The sequence below is a fragment of the Micropterus dolomieu genome, linkage group LG23, assembly GCF_021292245.1.
Source record: "Micropterus dolomieu isolate WLL.071019.BEF.003 ecotype Adirondacks linkage group LG23, ASM2129224v1, whole genome shotgun sequence".
NCBI lineage: Eukaryota > Metazoa > Chordata > Actinopteri > Centrarchiformes > Centrarchidae > Micropterus > Micropterus dolomieu.
In genome coordinates this window covers 24,318,139-24,337,419 of record NC_060172.1, presented here as the reverse complement: position 1 = coordinate 24,337,419, position 19,281 = coordinate 24,318,139, and the positions used below count along the sequence as shown (strand labels likewise).

Sequence of the window (19,281 nt, the reverse complement as noted above, 5' to 3'; positions counted from 1 at the left end):
CATTTAACCTTTGTAGGGTTATTTATATCTTTGAGTCTTTGAGCTCACATTAAACCCATTAGAGTTAAAGGCCTGGTCACACCAGGAAGTGGCACAGCAAATTAATCCATAAATCTTTGCAAAATGTTTGATTCTGGCAGATTGGTGATGTAGTGACTACTTGTTGGGCTAGTTGGTGAACTTCTGCAGCTGACTTGACTATTAGTCAAAGGCGCGACTTTGGGGGTCAAAGCCTAAAAATGTGCATGTATTTACCTCACCCCCATGATTGAATCTACTAATTGCAGCAATTGCACTGGAAGTAATTGTATTGGCTGCCAAATTTTGCTGTTTTAAATGCTGGTGTGACCAGGCCTCATTATTAGCCATGTTTCCATCTAATTGTCAAGCGTATTTTAGGCGAACCTTTGAAATATAACGCTATATATATAAGTGCTGTTATGTCAGAAGTTGATGTTATGTTACATGGCTGTAATAAACAAGAAGTAGAGGTGGCAAACCAGACACAAAACCAGTCACATGGACCTAGAGACCATGGATCTCAGAAAAATGGAAAGAGGTCTTCAGAAATGTGTGTCAAGTGGGCAAGTTGCTATCAGCCATGCTTCCACTCGTTAATTGATGGAAACACAACTAATGACATTAAATCATTGCAGAACCGGAAAATAGATGCAATAATCATTATAACTTTTCATAATGGCTTTATTTTAGGAATAAATATACAGAAGTCAAAGACAATTACAAATGCCTGTGTAAAAAAAAGATTAAAAAAGTATTTACATTTTATGCACAGAGCTGAGTAAATGTATACATAGTATACAATGCAGCCCATGTAGGTCATGTGTTTCTTTTGCTGTACAAAGTGCAAAAGCTGATTAAAAAAATAATAATAATAAAAATGATAATCCATCCTGTATATGGATGCTGGACTGGACAATGTGGCCCCTTTAAGAAACAAAACAAGAATATAATGGATTACAGGATTTCATCGAGTGTGAAGAAAGCTTGGCTCAGGCTGTGGGGCCATGAACAAGGAGATCCATGAAAACACACATTCTGTACAGCATAACAGAGGGCTTGCCAGTTTTTCTTCCCTTCTCCGCTTTATCATTTCATTGATAATAAATTATCTGTGTTAACTCTGCCAGACAAGCATGGCTTAACATGGCTGAATACCATGAACTGAGAAGACAATTATTGTGGTCAAATGATAAAGGAAGGAAGCGATCCAACAAGCTGCACACAGGGGGCTAGGAACGTGAGTGCATGTGCATGCATGGGTGTGTGTGCTATGTCAGGCTATCTCAAATGAGCAGTGCAATTTTGGGTGCAGCCTGATGAAATCGCTGAGCTGGCAGCCACACCAGCTGACAGGGAGCAAACCACTGGTCATTGTTTCATGCCCTGCTTTGTTTAGTCAGATCTGTCATGAAAGCCAGATCTAGTTTAAACTGTTTCCATGACTGGTGCTGAGTGAGGTCTGCAGAAAAATCAGGGTCTAAAGCGCAGCTGATTTCCTCCTTGTTTGGAAGAAGTAAAGCTGGCTGCATCATTACTGTTACTGAATGTTTTAGGAACAAATGAAACAGTGGTTTTAACTACAGAAATCTATCCAATGTTGTTTCAACCTTGAAGAACCTACAGCTTTTAACCAACGAATTGAAAATGTATATATTTGGATTGGACTGAACAATGCAGCAGCAGCACAGACAGTATGTTAAATCAAGGCTACATCTGCACAACCACGCAAATTATGTGATCAGGTTAATTTCTGAATCAATTTCAAGACTTCAAAAGATTCCCTGAAAGACCACCTAAAAGATGGCCAATGAAGATCAAAGTTATTGTTAATCATTAAATGGATTGTCTTTCTCTGTGTGAAGTACTGTGCAGCACACGGGTATTTTAGTACAGTTTGTAAAAAGTTATACATACAAAGCATATACCCCTGTTGCCTGATATATCTGCTTCTTGGAAAATAAGTATGTCATTTTTGGACACCCAGAAGGCTTTGCTGATGCAAGACTCAACTAAAACTTTGAAACCTGCACAGTTCAAATATTGTGACAGGTTCCAGTCTCATAAGGTAAACAAGATTGATTGCTTGCAAATGGGCATTCTGTATCTGCTGACACAAAAAGGGATTCAACAAAATTTTATTTGACCTTCTATTATTTGATTTTGCCATCAGTTAGACTTGAATAATGTCTTTTGAAGTCAGCCAAGTGATGGCAGTGAAAAATATCTTCCAGCATTTATCCTGCGGCTTTCACTCTCCTTCCGATAATCTTCTTGCTCTTCCAAGTAAGTGTCCCACAGTGTAGGTGGAAAAATCTGCACCTGACGGACACAGTGCGTGTGATACTTGCAGGTGGATTCAATTCAGTCCCTTTAAAACGTAGCAAAGATTTGTATTTTATAAGTTTTAGTCACTAACAAAGCCTTAAGTTACAGAAGTCCAGCTCCTGTGGCTTGCGTAAGCCAGTGCAATGGTCTCTTGGGAGCAGATGCCCACTTTGGGTTTGGCAGTGCAATGGTCGTCTCTTGAAGCCCTTCCCACAGGTTCTAGAGCAAGGCGACCACTGCCCAATATGCCACTCAGGACATGGGTCTCCACAAACCCTGGTGGCTGAGGGTCTTTGTGAAGGATCACAGTCCAACCCTGGTTTCCCATCCGGTCTCAGGCACTGCACCATCCTCCTTTGGATCCCTCTGCCGCAGGTCACTGAGCATTCGACCCAACCTGCAGATATCCATTTCCCAAGAGCGGGATCCTCCTTGCTATAGGACTTCTTCAGGCTGTCTCCTTCCTTCTCCTTGACATTATCCTCAGCCAGGACACTGTTGTGGGAGTTTACATGCCCCTCCTTCTTCAGAGTCTTGTGCTCCTTCGTCTGACGGGCGAGGTAGAACGAGTAGCGAATGCGAGGAGGTGTCATCTGGCCCGCACACAGCACCTCAACAGTCAGGGCTTCTCCCAAGGGCTTCACGGCCTGCAGGGTCTCAGAGAGGCCAGCTGTGCCGCTGTATCGCAACAGGCTGCTCTTTACAATGATGTCTCTCTCCCCAGCTGACACTATGTAGTTCCCATTGAGCAGGTAATGGCCCTCGCTGTTCTTCACCGCCAAATAGTTGTCATCACTTATCATTCCCTTGTAGCCTCGCTGACGGATGTCTATGTTGGCTGCACCCGCTGGCAACATGACCACAAAGTTGTAGCCGTGCCTGCATGCCAAAACATATTACAGTCAATGAGAGCTTATAATAGTGGAGTGAAGTTGATAATACTATCATGTTTAAGTAAGGGGGGAAAAGAATGACGTAAAAGCAATATTCTCTAAAAGCTATCCCATGATGCTGTCGTTTTACTTACACAGGCTTTGTGAAGAGTCCCGACACCTTCTTGCAACCCTTGTTATCACCTCCACAGATTCCACACTTATCAAACTTCTTAGTGGAGCCAATTTTTCCATCACAGCCAGCCTTAATGCACTTCCCTTGGACACACACTCCTGTGGAGTCTGGGGAGCATGGAGTCCCATCCACAACCTGGAGTGTGCAAAAACACCTAAAGGTTAGCTTATCATTATACACTATACAGTACAGAATTAAAAAATCTTCCACACACTGCAGTCCATGTAACAGTCCATGTTGAGTTTAGTTTATATATTTATTCCAGGTTATTTATATACCCAAGTGGGAATTAATTCCATTGCACATTAACTTCAAACTGCAGACACAAGCATTTTTTCATCTTACCCTAAAACTGACACCAAATGAACCAAACTCCAGCTCAAGTTTTAAACTAAACTGCACACATAAAGGACTGCAAACTCATGTTAGGTTCAAAGTCACGACTCTGTAACATCCAGCTGCTCTGATTCACGGTTACGCGTCCCCTGAGTGCTTTTATCTACTCTTTCTAAGCCGCTATGATGGAGTGAAGTGTGAACTGACTCTCCCTGCTGCTAAAGCTCACTCCACACCTTGCTATCTGAAAAAGCTAAACTGTCCTCTCCTTCATTCCTTCCTTCACTCTTTGCACTTAGACCAGAGGCAGCTGGCTGACATTTATTCACATTTTGCCACATGGATTGTTATCTTGGCCTCATATCTCAAAATCTAATCTAAAATCTAATTTATTCAGACTTTTGTCTAATCACCAATCAAATTGTCATTACCTTGGGTGCCAGGACGTAAAAGTAACCAGTGCCGTTAGCCCTGCAGATGAGTTTACACCTGTCATTGGCAGACACTCCAGAGTACTTGGGTACCCACACCACAGAGGGGGCGATACGGTTACTGTTGAAACTGCGGCCACTGGTCTCACATTGCTCCTCACGGTAAGTCTTACCTACACAGAGGGAAGGGAGGGAGCAGAAGGTGAGAGGTGGGAATGCTCTAGGGGGAAAAATAACATTGGACGTAGTTGTCGGTTCAACGACTCATACCAGTGTCAGGGCAGTGGTTCAGGTTGCAGGAGCGGTATTTCACCCGAACCCCTTGGCAGTATTTACCCCCATTTGACGGAACTGGGTTGTTACACTCTCTTTTAGACAGCTGGACGCCGCCTCCACATGTGCGTGAGCATGAACCGAATGGGCCCCACTTACCCCAACGGCCGTCCACCTGGAAATACACAAACCGGTGGCATTCAGAAAGTATAACAATTTAATTTAATTATGGTATATATTGATAACAAGAACTCAGTCCTTGCGTGAGCCTTACCTTCACATTTTGAACCTGTTTGTCAGAGCAGATCCCTCGGTCGCAGACCTGTTCGTCCCCACAGTGGGTGCCATCTGCCCAGGGGAAGTGTCGAGTCATACACACCAAATGGCCATTGGATTTTCCTGTGCACCACAGACGACTGCATTGTGGTTGCATGAATGGACAGGGCTTGGAGCCTTCTCCAAACGCAAGCTCACACTGACGTTCAAGGCTGTAGGATGCTCCTGGCAGCATGTCGGAGAGGATCAACGGTTTCTGAGGCTGGTCGAGCAAACATTCCCCTAGAGGAGGGAGACTCTGTAAGCATCACACTGAAGCAATACCAACTGTCATCTCTGGTTCTACCAGCTATGAGGATGTACACACATTTATTAAAGATGGAAGTTCAAACATTTCACCAAAATATTATTGCAAATCATGAAAATCTATTCTATAATTATGCATCAATGCTACAAGTATCCTTTTCATTAAATGCTTGTCTGTGATGTAGGTGGGTGGGATTGTGGGTTGGGGGCAGTAAGCAGCCATTACCCTTGTGATTTGGGCTCTTTGAAGTGAAAGTATAGCTTGATGCAGTGCATGCAGTGAATGCCACATACCACACACAGACACATACACACAAATATGCATCAGCTCCCCACACACCCCCACCCCATCCCATCCTCAAACTCTCCCTAAAAACCCACAAGCTCGTCCTCTCATGTTTGAGCCCACCCTTGTTGCATGACTTGCAGGGATGAATTTATAATAGAATAATCTCTCAGATTTGAGCTTTAAACTCTTGCTTAGCATGCAGCTTGAAAATAGTGCAACGGTCAATGGCATTGACTCCATTTACAATAAATGTCGCACAGAAACCTTTCCAGGAACAGGCTAATAATATGAAGAGTTTGATAAGCAGGTGCTTGGAAACATGAAAGATCAATGTCACTGAATGAGAAGCTTTCCGGAAGGAGGTTTTTATCACTCAGAAACACACACACATTCTCACCGTTATGGGGAATTTACACATTCAAAACAAGTCATTTGCACTGGGGAAAAACTGGCTTCACTTACTTTGAACTGTTTATTGTGCCATTCATTTTGCGGTGAATTCACAACAGATAAAAAGGCATTGAGTGAATGAGCTGGTGGCAAATTAGTTTCCTCCCATTTCACCACAAATTTGGAAGAAGAAACACACTCATTAGCTGATATATAAACAAGTTACTCTACACTGAATAAGCCCGACCTCACCTCTTCCTTCCTACTCTCTCTCCATAGAGCAGTCATCAAAAACAATAGCTGGTATTGTGTGTGTGTGTGTAGAAGTGAACAGGTTACAAATGATTTTGGGCGCAGCACTGCATGAAAACTGGCTCAAACATGTGGCAACACGTTTTTTTTCTCCCCACTGCTTTTTGAAGTCTAGATTTATGACAGACGGCCAGGAGAAACCAAGTTTCAACATTGTTAGATATAAATCACTCCCTGTCAAGTCAAAAATGTTCTTCCATGTCCCACTCTGGACCAGTTTGTGTTCTTTTGCTCTTAGACCATCTCGAAAATGGACACAGAGAGAAGCAAAATAGTTGTCTATTTGGAGTAAACCTGCATGGGAAACACTGGGCAGATGCACGTTGCTGTCCAAACCACTGTGGTGACTCTCCCCAGAACAAGCTCTCTAATTTGGTACAGATGTGGAGGCAGTTTTAAAACAAACGTTTAGCATCACGCCAAGGCCAAGTCCTGTGGTCTGGCCTGCTTGGCAAACAATCTGCAGCCAACCAAATAGATTTCTTTTTGGCTTTTGCTAGTCTTTTCTATGAGTATGGTACTTTAGGCGGTTAGGCAGAATGTCACATGTGAAGCATAGATGGACGCTGAAATTCAATCATGCCCTCACTTGCATTTACCTCAAATGATTGAATTCATATTGCAAATCAGGAGGCTGTTAACCCACAAAATTTTAGTAAAACCCAGTAAATGTCAAAAGAAGAGCCTGCTCCTCTTTAACAACTGCATGGAAGTTATATCTTCACCATTGACAAACAGAACCGTGAGAAGACAAGTGTCTGATTATGTGAAAAATTCAATATAGACATAAGCACTGAAGAAAATCACAAACGCAACATTTTTGTTTTTGCCCCCATTCATCATGATCTTAACTCAAAGATATAAGACTTTCTCTGTGTACATAAAAGGCCTATTTCTTTCAAATATGGGTCAAAAATCTGTTAAAATCTGTGTTAGTGAGCACTTTTCCTTTGCAGAGATAATCCACCTACCTCACAGGTGTGGCATATCAAGATGCTGATCAGACAGAATGGGTAGTGCACAGGTGTGCCTTAGAATGACCACAATAAAAGGCCACTTGAAAATGTGCTGTTTCCATAACACACGCCGGCCCATACCATAACCCCACCGCCACAATGGGCCACAGAAGTGCTCACTAACACAGATCTGACAGATTGTGATCAATATTTGAGAGAAATAGGCCTTTTGGGTACATAGAGAAAGTCTTCGATCTTTGCATTCAGCTCATGATGAATGGGGGCAAACACAAAAGTGTTGCATTTATAATTTTGTTCAGTTTAGTATGTGCTCTACTAATGTGATCAACACCTAACTACATATTTGCTAAGTACAGTTAGCGGCTTCACGTTCCCTTAGAAGAGTACTCCACTGATTTAGCATTGCACTCCTATAACATTGTCGACCTCACAATGGAAAGTTTAGAAGAAAAAGTATTAAAATCAATGCAGCAGAACCACAGACATGGTCTTTGTTATTCCACACATTCTTTTTCTCTGCTGACAGTTCGGTCATAGAGTCAGGTGTGTTATGTCAGTAGTGGCTCGAGATGTAAGCCTCAAGTGGAGATAAGGAGCGGGCTACAGAGGCCTGATAAGATAACTTCTTTATAACTTCACACCCCCAGGTTATTTTTAATTTCAAACTTGTAGTCTTTAGACACAATCGACTCAAGTGGTGTCACTTGAAGCAATTTATCAGACTTTACGCAGCTCCCTAGGGAGCCACAAAAGGCTTTTTACAACTTTTTTCACACATGCAGTAGTACTCCCCAAGACCTGTAAACAGACTTTGATGTGTAAAATCAGCCAAGTTCCCCTTTGTTAATAGTTTGAAGTCAAACACAGGGGTCAGGGGTCTTGGAAACTCACCATGTCCGCTGTCCAGGAATTCAGTGATGATGGCAGCACTGCAGGGGGACCAGGGGCTGGTGCGGTTGATCTGAATGAGAGTGGGAGACATCATGTGGTTGTCCTGCAGTTTCCCAAACACGTCCTCACAGGCCTTCACATTGTCGTGTGGCATGTTGAATACGTGTCCTGCCGAGGTGTGCCGAGATGTCAGATGTCTTTAATAATTGCACGGATAATTTTTAACTGTGATTGTTCACACGCACTCACACAACATTAAATATTACAGTGCTAATGTGTATTTAATAATGGATGGTGTTGCCAGGGCTCACCGAGCTCATGAGCAGTGGTGAAGGCTGAAGGTAGGCCATCGTCTTCAATCACAGAGCAGCTCCTCTTGGGGTCGCACATGGTGCCAACATCCGCCATGCCAAGAGTGTCACAGGTGGAGGCTCCACACAGGTCCTGGACAAAAAACAACATTTTGCATTAGTACATCTGAGCAGTTGTAAAGGTAAAAAGCCAACAGAACATGGCACTTAAGGAACTTCAGTTTAAGTTTTTATAGCCTTGGCCCTCATTTCTATCTGTTATGACGCAATTGTAATCTGGTTGTAACATACATCTTCAGATGCACTGGAATATATTATGTGTAATGCACAGTGGGGTCACTGGGTGTCAGATACCCTAAACCAGGTGACCCCATCAGCTAACTGGGCTTCTCCAATGACCAAGTTATTTGCTGTCGTCTGGGAACATGGCAAAATACTAAAACAAAGGGCAAGAAAACAGCAGTTTAGCTTGATTATTTAAACTACTTTATGTGGAAGTACAACTTAAAGTAAGCACTCCAGACATGTCCATGATACTCCCTCAGGGCACAAGTAAACTGTGTGTGTAGGACAGCATTAAGTGCAATGGACAGTTTGGGTAATAATTTTACAGTTGGCCTTTGTTTTCTCTCCCAAATACATATGGCTAACCTTGAAATGTATGCGACTGTCTGACTTCTTTTTCGTGATGTTACCTTGTTTCCAGACCTCAGCAATTAAATTGGTGAGTACAGTGTTATAAACGATAGACAAAAACAAGACCCAAGTTGTAGCAAACTTGGGTTTCCCTTTAAGTTGTCTTGTCATTACAGTAAGATTTGTTTTCTAGAGAATGGGCAAATATTTCATAGCGTTAAGCAAGGCTTTTCACCTCCCAGTCCTTGTGTTTTTAGTGGGCAACAGTGTTTAGAGCACACCTTCTTCTATGAGGTAATGTAACTGTCCCCAATCACAACATTTCTATGCCAGAGCAGAGTTTCCAGATGACCTATTTCTCCACCACAAGGTTTTAAAATCCAATCGTAGAGAGTATCCATTTGGAGCTGAACCTCGTAATCACAGGACAACTTCGACAGTAACCGCCACAGAGACTCGCCTATCTGCCTGGCTCCTAAATGGCGCTGTCTCTACATACCCAGAAACACAGAAAACCAGTAGCGGTCAGCTATTACAGATAAAACACAGCACTGGTTCAATGTCACACAGCGCCTGAACTCCTCTGCTCCGCTGAATGTACACAGAAAACACAGTGCCAAGTGAAGACCTCGAGTGCTATGACAAATAATTCCTAGAATAAACCACAAAACCACAATTGTTAGCGTGGTGCAGATCTAGTCCAGATGTGCTCATGTGCAGACGACATCTGAACGTTTGGACTATTTATGAGCAAAAAAACTAAAAACTGCAAGGCAAACGGGAGAAGAAACAGCAGTGTCAATGAGTTTGTTCTTTGCTATGACCTACTTCCCGCATCTGTCATCTATCTTTGTATTTTATGTGTGTTTCTGCAATCTAAAAACAATATACAGGTTATCTCAGCAAATAAATATTTCCAATTTATTATGTGTTCAGATTTCGATGCATTTAACTACCATCTGGCCTATTACAGTTTGTGTTTTGGGTGCTCAGAGTTTCAGTTTGTCCTTTTTAGAGTGGAAAAACAGGTCTGAGACAGCAGTAACACAGACATGGTTTATGACATCCGGACATATTTGGGTGAACCCCTTTCTTTCTCAACCCATTATCTATCACGTAAGCAAAGACAAACACACTGTGAGTTAAAGTATAACCACCCCCCTCTCTCCCAGGGGAAAGATAAATACGTCAGATTTACAGTTAGATTTAGTCTTTGGGAGACCGGGTGTTCACATGCAATGAACCTTCTGTGTAGCTTAATGAACTGAGTAAACATTCTTTACACAACAATCATGCTGGCTATAGAGTTTAAAGACAACTGCAGTTGCCTCTGGACAACGCTGAGTTGGTCTTCATAAAACCTACAAATTACACTGTGGGCTGGTAAACAGCAGACAATGGACGTGCCTTAAATGCCCACTGAAAGCCGTGGTAAAACAGAACAAGACCACTGACTAAACTGACTAATATGGATATGTGTGCAGAAACCTTGTTTGATATCTGAAGCTTAAGTGTAAAATATTCTCTAAGTACTGGATCCTGGATGTTTTGAACATGGTGTTAGCAAGCCGCAAACAATTTTGTATATTGCTTTATGGAGGAAAGTCCATTCTGAGAGACTGAATGTTATGTTTATTCAAAATAAAGCTGAAATGTAATTTTTCATTGCATGGTAAGTGAAAGTGAAATGCATGGAAAAGCATGGATGTTGTGCCTAAACAGAAGATGAATGGTGATAAATGAGGTGTAAAACATACATTGTGTTTGTTGTACACTCTAAATGCTGCTCTCTGTGCACGCAACACTATGTATCCATGTATTATGACCATTTAGTTTTTCTTGCACAATTTAGGAAATAAATACCTAACCTAAGCTTTATTTAACCAGTCCTGGTAAATGCAGCTGCCTCTGAAATACGGAACTTGTTACAGTTTGTCAAACCTCTGATCAAAGCAGCTTACTGTAAGTCACTCATTCAGTCCAATATAATGTGTACTCAAACAGTGAATGAATCTCTTGACGCCTGTATTCCTGCTTTATATAGCAAATTACAGCCCCATGACTCACTGTCTGTAGGCATGTCCAGTACAGTTAAAATGGGGTCATCTGAACTGGCTACGGAGTTTATAACATCCACTCTGCATGTGGAGCTTATTATTCCAAAGCCTGGTAACACCCTAAGTTTGTATCTGATACTTTTATGGAAAATACAGCCTATCTTTGAAGTGTCATGACCTGAATTGGAAGAGCATACTGTACACACAAAGGAGCCTTATAGCAAACACAATGAAAAAGACAGTAAGGGTAGGACAGATTGAAGAATGTCTTGTAACGATGCAGTGGGGAAGGCTGACTGCAGCTGTGCACAACTGCCCCTCTGGAGCAGCTTGTTTCAGCCGTTGGGCAGAAACACGGAGGGATGTGGCATCTCTGACATACACATAGGAACCCCATCCACCCCATCACTCCTCCCTCCCTTCATCTCTCCCTTCAAGAGCCTGTTAAATGAGGAGCAGGCAAGGTGGTGGGTAGGGCTAGAAAACCTACAGCTGGAGGAAGAATGGGAACGGCTGAGAGAAACAAGACACTTCCGAATGGTGCATCCCTGAGGGCAGTGAGGGTCCTTACATTTGGCAAAGTTACAGGTAAAACAAGCACTAGTTTGAGGTCCAATACCATCATGTGTTGTGTCATTCAGTCAAAGGTAATTCAGCGCCTTATTATTTTACCTTTGATGTTTTAACCCTGGTGGCATAGGATCTAAGACTTTAATTGCGCTTGCTGTTAACCCTTTGACTGCTGACTGAGCAATATCCAAACATTATCTTTCTCAGTAAATAAACATGTATCTGCTGGGTTAATTGATGTCAAAATGAAATCAGAGTGGCTCGATTCCACAAGGCAGTTCATCATAGATCAGTGGGTTACACACTGACCAATGAATGTGAGCAATGACTTCATCTCTGATCCTGTGTCGTCAGCCAAATATTTGGGAGTGCAAAGAGATCTCGGAGGTGGGTTCCAAGTCTATAAAACTACCCTCTAAGGATCCATGAATCGCAATCAAGACTGTTTCTCTGTTCAGCTCAAGTCATTTCCTCAGTGACCCAGCCTCAGTGTCAAAGCTGTAATGGTACTGGCCCGAGTTCACCAAAGGTGGAGAGTGTGTTTTGAGAGGAAACCAATTAACTTGCACTGCAGGAGTGTTTGGGGGGAGGGGGTCTGTCATGTAAAGTCTGCAGCAGTTTGTAAACCAAGTTCATCTCTTATTAACATTCCTTACTTATACATAGAAATTACTATGAACATTTTATCATTGTCGTCATTGCTGTCATTATTTTAAAATATCATCAAGATCAATTAAGGTATTTGCTGAGAACAATCATCAGATTTACGCATTTGTGCGCAATTACGCCCACTAAATTACCACATTCTCCCCTGTTGCCTCAGCGCCTGTAGTTTTAACTCAAATAAAGCAGTTTTACCTCTCTAGTGAAAAGGATTGCGGTGTCCCAGTAATCTGGATGCTTGTCGTTGTTTTTGTTCATCTTTTTTTGCCAAGTGCAAAAGTTTCGCAGCGTCATGGCTGCGTTCCCTGACACCTTGGGTCCTTTGTCCTCCTCGGATATAATCACGATCTTCACAACTACGATGCTGATGGAGTTCAGAATACTCGGGTGTCTGTAGAGCCTCGCGGCCACTGACATCAGGGTCAAGAGGTAGTGTTTTAGGTCATCTCCATGGAACTGCGCCATGGACTCGTCCGCCACCACCAGCGTCTCAACGTACCTGGGAATCGAAGCGAACCTTTTGGCTCTCCCCATCCTCTTCATCATGGTTTCGGTTGCATTGCTGTAACCTTTTAATTGCTTGTATTTCTCCAACGATTGCACAAGCTGGATGCTTACGTCGCTGTCCACTGCGCACCTAGAGGTTAAATTGAGCTTCAGGTCGCTGCTTCTGCGTCGGATGATGTGCGCACTTTCTGCGCTTTTGGTGTCATTTTGCACCGGACTAATAAAATATTCCCAGCCTTGGAAGCCAAATGCACCTTGTAGACCCTTACAGAGGCTCAAAGCAGCATAAGAATTGCGGTCAGAATTCACATATCCGGAGTAAAAACACCGGCTCAGGTCAGTGCTGACATCGGTGTTAGAGAGCCAGAAGGCGTCTTGGTTAGAAATGAGAGGGGCAATGAAATTAGAGTCCTGATGTAAATCGATCACCAGTTCCTGCTGGAAAGCTCGTATTTTTACGACACACTTTCCATAAAGGATATCCAAGTCGTTGTCAACCCCCCCCCTATCATGGTTGTGGTTATCTAATTTAATCGGGAAGCAAAGTTCACTTTCCATGCAACGAACACATTTTGAGAGTGAGGCCACAAAGCAGAGGAGAAAAGTTGTTCTGATAAACATGACGATGCTTGCATTAAACAAAGAATGCAATGACATACAGAGAAACAAAATTATATTGAATCAGCAAGTTCAGTGGAAGCCGGGAGAGCCACAGATCAGGATGAAGAGCATAATCCAATGCGCAGGATTCTAAAACAATGCAGCACGTACAAGTCCACTCAGTGCAAACTCCTCCTGGTCATGACCCATTCCCATTCTCCATCTGTGTGTGCTGAGTCGACTCCGTCCTTCTGTGGACGTTATGCATTTTCGTCATGTGTGGAAAAAAAAATATGGAAACTCAATCTCTCCTTTGGAGGGGGCTGTCTTTGGAGGCACTCATTGGATGCGCGTCTCAGCGTCTGTCAGGACTTTTTCTGCGGCCACTTGAAACTCAGCACACAGCAGGCCTATCATCATGTCTCAAACACACTGTTATGAATTATCAGATATCTTGCTTCCAGGTTTTTGTTTGCCGAGACCCTGCCTGCCTCCACATAATCTGCAGAGCCCCATTTAGTCTTTACTAAATTGATACTTTTGGAAACATTGTGGAGATGCAGTTGATAAACACATAAAGAGCAGCACACTGATCAGCAATTTTAATATACTTACGAATAATGCATTGATAACTTACAAACATTGCATTAAATGGAACATCGGTGAGTTGTGGGAATATGCATTAAAAGAAGTTGATCATGATACAAGTCAATGTAATATTAGCTGAAGACCTTAGAGGAACACCATGATACTGTGATTCTTTATCAGCTCTTATGTCATGGTCAGACCTGTTTCTCTGCGTAAATCGTGTGCGACATCTGCTGGACAACAAAGGAACTGGGACCCGTCATTTTAAAGACTAAGCATAGTCGAATTGTTACTGCCGTCTGTATTCTGTAATGACATGAGTGCAGAGATAAGGTGAAACATTTACAGTAACTGTTCTTAGGTGCAATTTTTAGTACTTGGACTTTACTGTGGGGTTTCTATTTAATGCAACTTTATACTTCTGCACTACATTTCAGAAGGATAGGCCTAAATGGTGCTTTTTACTGAGCTGCAGCAACTAATTTCTTTGCAGTAAAATTTTTTATTTACAGAAAATATGATCATTATTTAAAACATGTTTCTTATTGACTAAACTGCCCAACTGTGTAGGCCTATAGTTAAAATTAACCAACTAGCTACAACATCAGCTTACACTGTGTTTAGCTGTAACATGTGTGATAGTCTCATCCAATGAATTTATAATAATAACACTCTGAATGGGGAAATTTTAATGAGTTAGGCCCTGCCTACTTTACTTAGGCTACATTTAATTTTGTTGATGATACTTTTATATTATTACTCAACAGAGTGAATTTACACTGTGACAATGACATTTTTTCTTGTAAAGGAGCTGGATAAAACTTCCTCTCTACCACTGATATGATGAAGAGACAGGCAAATTGAGAGAGGCATATGGGGACTATGATGGTAACTCAAGACAGATGTGGAAAGAGTGAGAGGTTGAGAGGCAAACATGTTGAAAGAGAAATGTAAAGTCAAGTATGTAAAGTCAAAGCTATCTGGGGTGTGTAGATGGTGGTTCAATCAGCACAGAAACTACTGGGAATATTACCATATACAGTAGCCTACGTAGCATTTTTGACATTTCTGTCTGTATCTCAGAGCTCCTTTAAGCCAGTTAGTTCAAAATGTGATATAAACTAGTTGTGTCTGCTGTCAAATAATGGTGGAACCGTTATCTCTGCAACACAAACAGAAAATGCATGGTTTAGTATCAAACACAAGGAATAAAATGATACATTTCACCCCATAGTCTGCGTTAGTTGTAACAGAAACTGGGGTAAGATATAAAATATTTTTGGAAACTGATTACCTTAAACTTTTTAAGTAGTGGTAATAATATTTTTGAGTAAACCTTAACTTAAATATAACACTTAGATTTAAGAAGAAAAAACTTTAATTTCTGCATACTAAATTACACTGATTCAATGATGCTTATTAAAATTAAATTCCACTAATTCATTACTCAATAAATGTAATTATGCACAACTTATAGTCTGAGATAGTAGTCCTCAAAAATATGAATACAACTCCATTATTACAATTCAAGTTCTCTTTATTAAACAATCAGTATCAAAACTTTAAACATCTTCTGTCATTTTTACATTTAACAGACACAAAATAAGGCACATCTTGCATAAAGCTGAATAGACGTAGAAGTAATTGACTGCTTGATCAGATAATTATCCAGCAACAATTTTGATAATCAATTTGTTTTCATTATTTTTTGCAATAAAGTTGAACATTCAAGATTCTTCATGAGATTTTTTGGCGTTAAGTGATAATAACTTGAGCAAAGTCCTTTGAGCTAAACAAAATTTCTTTTTACTACTTAGTTTACTGTGTTTTGTGTAAAAAGTGACCATGCATAATTTTATTCCATCAGCAGCACTTTCACTTAAATAATATAAAAAAGGGAGCTTTGAATGATGAGTAAGAAAAAAATTTCCAATAAATTAAAATAAATAAGAAATTCAACTTAAATGGAATCATAAGCAAATAAAGATTGTTTAAAGTAAGAAGTCCCGCACTATACAAATTGTTAAGACAGGTAGACGAAGTAATGGAACTGTCAGGGAGAGCTAGGATTGTATGTTGTTTTAGGGGAATTCGCTGGAACACCTCATCCACACAAACACTCCGATTAGAGAGCTAGGCCGGACACAGTAGGACAGTTAACTTGGCTTTACTGATGAAGCACAACTCCAAATTACATATAGCTCTGTGTTTCTGGTTTGCTGTTTACAGTTTGATTCGTTAGAATTTATCTCTATTGTCTGTTCTGTCTGAGACTTTACATTGGTCTGATTGACTCTCTTTCTGTACTGGTATCTGCAATAAACAAAACACAATGTACATGAAAATACTAGCTTAAAGAGCACACGTTAACTCGAACTTAGCTTTAGCTGATTACCAAGTCAGTTGGCACGATAAACATCAAATAAACACTGCTACGTTAGTAACGTTATGTTATATTAGCGGCGAAATTCAAACGCTTCATTTGCATATCAAAGGAACTAATTAGCAATCATTAGCAGTTCGTTACCACCCAACTTCATCACACACAGGCATCAACGTAAAATGAACGAGAATGCCGTGAACGGCTCAATATTATAAGGACCCCATAGCTGCCCAACAAGGTGCCTGATGTAACACTAAATTCAGCACTGAACAAATCCTGCACCACAAACACAGTAATAATAGGGAATTTACAACAGGAACAATATACAAATGAACACCGAGCAAAAACCTTTGTTTTGAATATCCTCACTGTAATCTTGCAGTAAACATACTGAGCATATAGACAGACAGTTCAGAAGTTTGTACATGAGTTACATTTACCCATTTAGCCGACGCTTTTATCCAAAGCTACTTACAATAGCAAATTATGCTTAGGGACACATTGGTGGACGTGTCACAGTGGGAAATGGAACCCAGGTCTCTCACTCCAAAGTCATGTGTCTTTCCCCTGCTCCTAACTCATTTTCCAACTAAGTTACTAAATTACAATAAGTTAACAACATGTATCTATCAAAAAAAACACAGATTCATACACAAATATGATAAATATTCCACCTACTCATCATTACCTTTTCCCATTAGAAGGGAATGTGAACCTATCACATATCAACAGGGAAAATGACATTTAATAACCAACACAAAACCTATTTTTATAAACAAAATACAAATAAAACACTTTGAATATAAAACTAAGAAAATGCCCAGGAGCTGTAAACATTAACAGTGGACATTTACATTGACTAAGGAGCGGGAGTGCTACCTGACATTTTTGTGTGTTTTACCGTTACTGTCATTCTTAAGACATTTACATTGAAGGAGCGGGAGTGCTATCTGACATCATTCTTAACGGGCGTCCACACAGCAGAGTGTAAGTAACTTATAATCAAATAACACAATGAATACAAAAAACAACTTAAACACAAGAGATAATGATTCACTATGCCTAATTATCATTTCTGTGCTTTTGTGTAACTCACTGACCTGTAAAACAGGAGAAATGAACAACACTGGAAACTTGCTGCCATTGGTCTTGACGGTCTTACCAGAATGGCAAGATTACGACAGCTACGTCATCAAAACAGTCGCCAACCGGCAGTAGGAAAGCACTCTGCTGCCCCCTACTCTCTTAGTGGAGTACATATTCGTAATGCTAAAACATTGGAGGACTTTGGTGACTCAACATCAAATTTATACGCAGTGTTACATAAAAATAAAATGTGACCATACATTTTGTGTGCGTCACACTATGATAAAAGAAAGCTAGCGCTCTATGCTCAACAGTGCCCCCTCACACTTAAAAGCATATCTTTTCTTTTTTCCAAGCCTGTCTTGATTCAATAGCCTACTCACATGCCAAAATGTTAAGTTACTGGTGGCTGTTATGATTCCTTCTGTCTCTAGGCTACTGACTTTATAACACTTTCTTAATCTGACTCAACTGTAAGAGAATGAGGACAAAATTCTAAAGTTCTAGGTTTACTTATTAGCTGTTTTTGAGTGCTTCACCCATAATGCTTATGAGTTAGCAGCACTGTTCGGAATAGCCTACAGCATTTCAGGTTTTGTGCAATACTGATTCCCAGGAACCTGAAACAGTTCACCTGCTCTACCTCAGCACCACTGATGTAGACAGGAGTGTGCGTCTTTATCTCCTTTTTCCTGATGGGGCAGGTCTCTGTAACGATGTGGGCACATGAGTCTCTGAATTCTGTTGCTTGGTCAACATGAGTCCCATTTTGTCAAGACCGAACTCAACAAAACTACAACCGCTTCACATCACGTCAACAAAAAAAACAAAACAGATGAAAAACAAAAGTGTAGCAAAGTTTGAAGGAGCTACCGGCTGCTTCTTCTATAGCGCTGCCAGTTGCCATAGCAATGTATAGCAATTAATTGGTTAAATGGGTTGGAAAGGGTTAAGATTGATAAGTTAAACAACTGCAATAACTAAATTTAATTAAAAATATTTATTCTAAGCTACGTATTTATGCAATAACATCATACGTTCAACTTTAGCTGAGATGTGTTTACCTACCTGCTGCTGCTTCTTCACATTATTTTGGGGGATTTGGTGGATCAGATCATGGAGGATCAAATAGGATCAAATGCCGCCTTCTTGTCTAATGGACTTCGACCTAGACCCTACACCTAGGGCGAGTTCAATCCAATCTCAAAATGTTTTGCCTTTTGCACCGGTTTGTTTTCGGATTGAAGGACATGTTTCCTTGAAACATTGTGCTACGTTGTGCAACGGCCTTTCCCGTTTGGTGGGTGTGTCAGAGATGTTACCCAATCAGCTGCAACACGTTTGTAAACACAGCTGTGGTTAAAAATGCAGTAAAAATCAGCGTGCTTGCATACATTGCGTACACAACTCATTTCCGTTAATATATATTTTGCTACGTTTTGTCGGCCCTGAATTCAGCCTAGATCTAATGTGACATCAAGGCCCTTTAGTCGCGCCCTTGCTCACGCCACGCCCCCTTCGTATCACGTCACGTGGAATTGGTCATTTATACAAGCGTCAACACGGCGTGGTCAGTCTCTCCTACTTGTTAAACCATTGGTTGGTTTTATCTTTAAACCGAATTCCGAACGTGACCGAGTTGATGGCTACGCTAGCTTAAATGTGTCATGGAATTGAAAAGCTAAGTAACTGTGCTAAGTTAGTGTATGTCAAACTAGACCCTGTCTTAACAGTTAACGTTAACATTTTCAGTGTAGAAGAGTAATTTTGTTGTATTATTTGTAACATTGTTACATCAATTATAAATGTCAGGAGTCCTTGTGTGTGGAGTTGGCCAACCTGAAACTAGCTAACTTTAGCTTGATGGGGTGGTGATGACGCATAGATAAGATGCTTGCCTTTGGTGTGGGAGACCTGGGTTCGATTCCCACTGTGAGACATCCACCATTGTGTCCCTGAGCAGATCTGCCTATTCAAAATGATCC

The 19,281-nt window shown here is 41.1% G+C and overlaps 1 protein-coding gene across 2 annotated transcripts; it reads right to left on the bottom strand.

The window, feature by feature from the left end:
- Positions 1–684: 684 nt before the first annotated feature.
- LOC123963565 (A disintegrin and metalloproteinase with thrombospondin motifs 15-like) lies at positions 685–17,613 on the bottom strand. Of its 2 annotated transcripts, XM_046040492.1 has the most exons (10): positions 17,311–17,613; positions 14,861–14,989; positions 14,028–14,133; positions 8,207–8,339; positions 7,896–8,063; positions 4,729–5,012; positions 4,452–4,629; positions 4,182–4,354; positions 3,374–3,549; positions 685–3,225 (listed from the first exon to the last, which is right to left on the bottom strand). In XM_046040492.1, the coding sequence occupies exons 3-10, from the start codon at positions 14,088–14,090 to the stop codon at positions 2,433–2,435; spliced, it is 1,968 nt and encodes a 655-aa protein (XP_045896448.1). In that variant the 5' UTR covers positions 14,091–14,133; positions 14,861–14,989; positions 17,311–17,613; the 3' UTR covers positions 685–2,432. The 2 variants fall into 2 exon arrangements, with proteins under 2 accessions (XP_045896448.1, XP_045896447.1); XM_046040491.1 differs by lacking the exons at positions 14,028–14,133; positions 14,861–14,989; positions 17,311–17,613 and adding an exon at positions 12,328–13,481.
- Between the last annotated feature and the right edge of the window lie 1,668 nt (positions 17,614–19,281).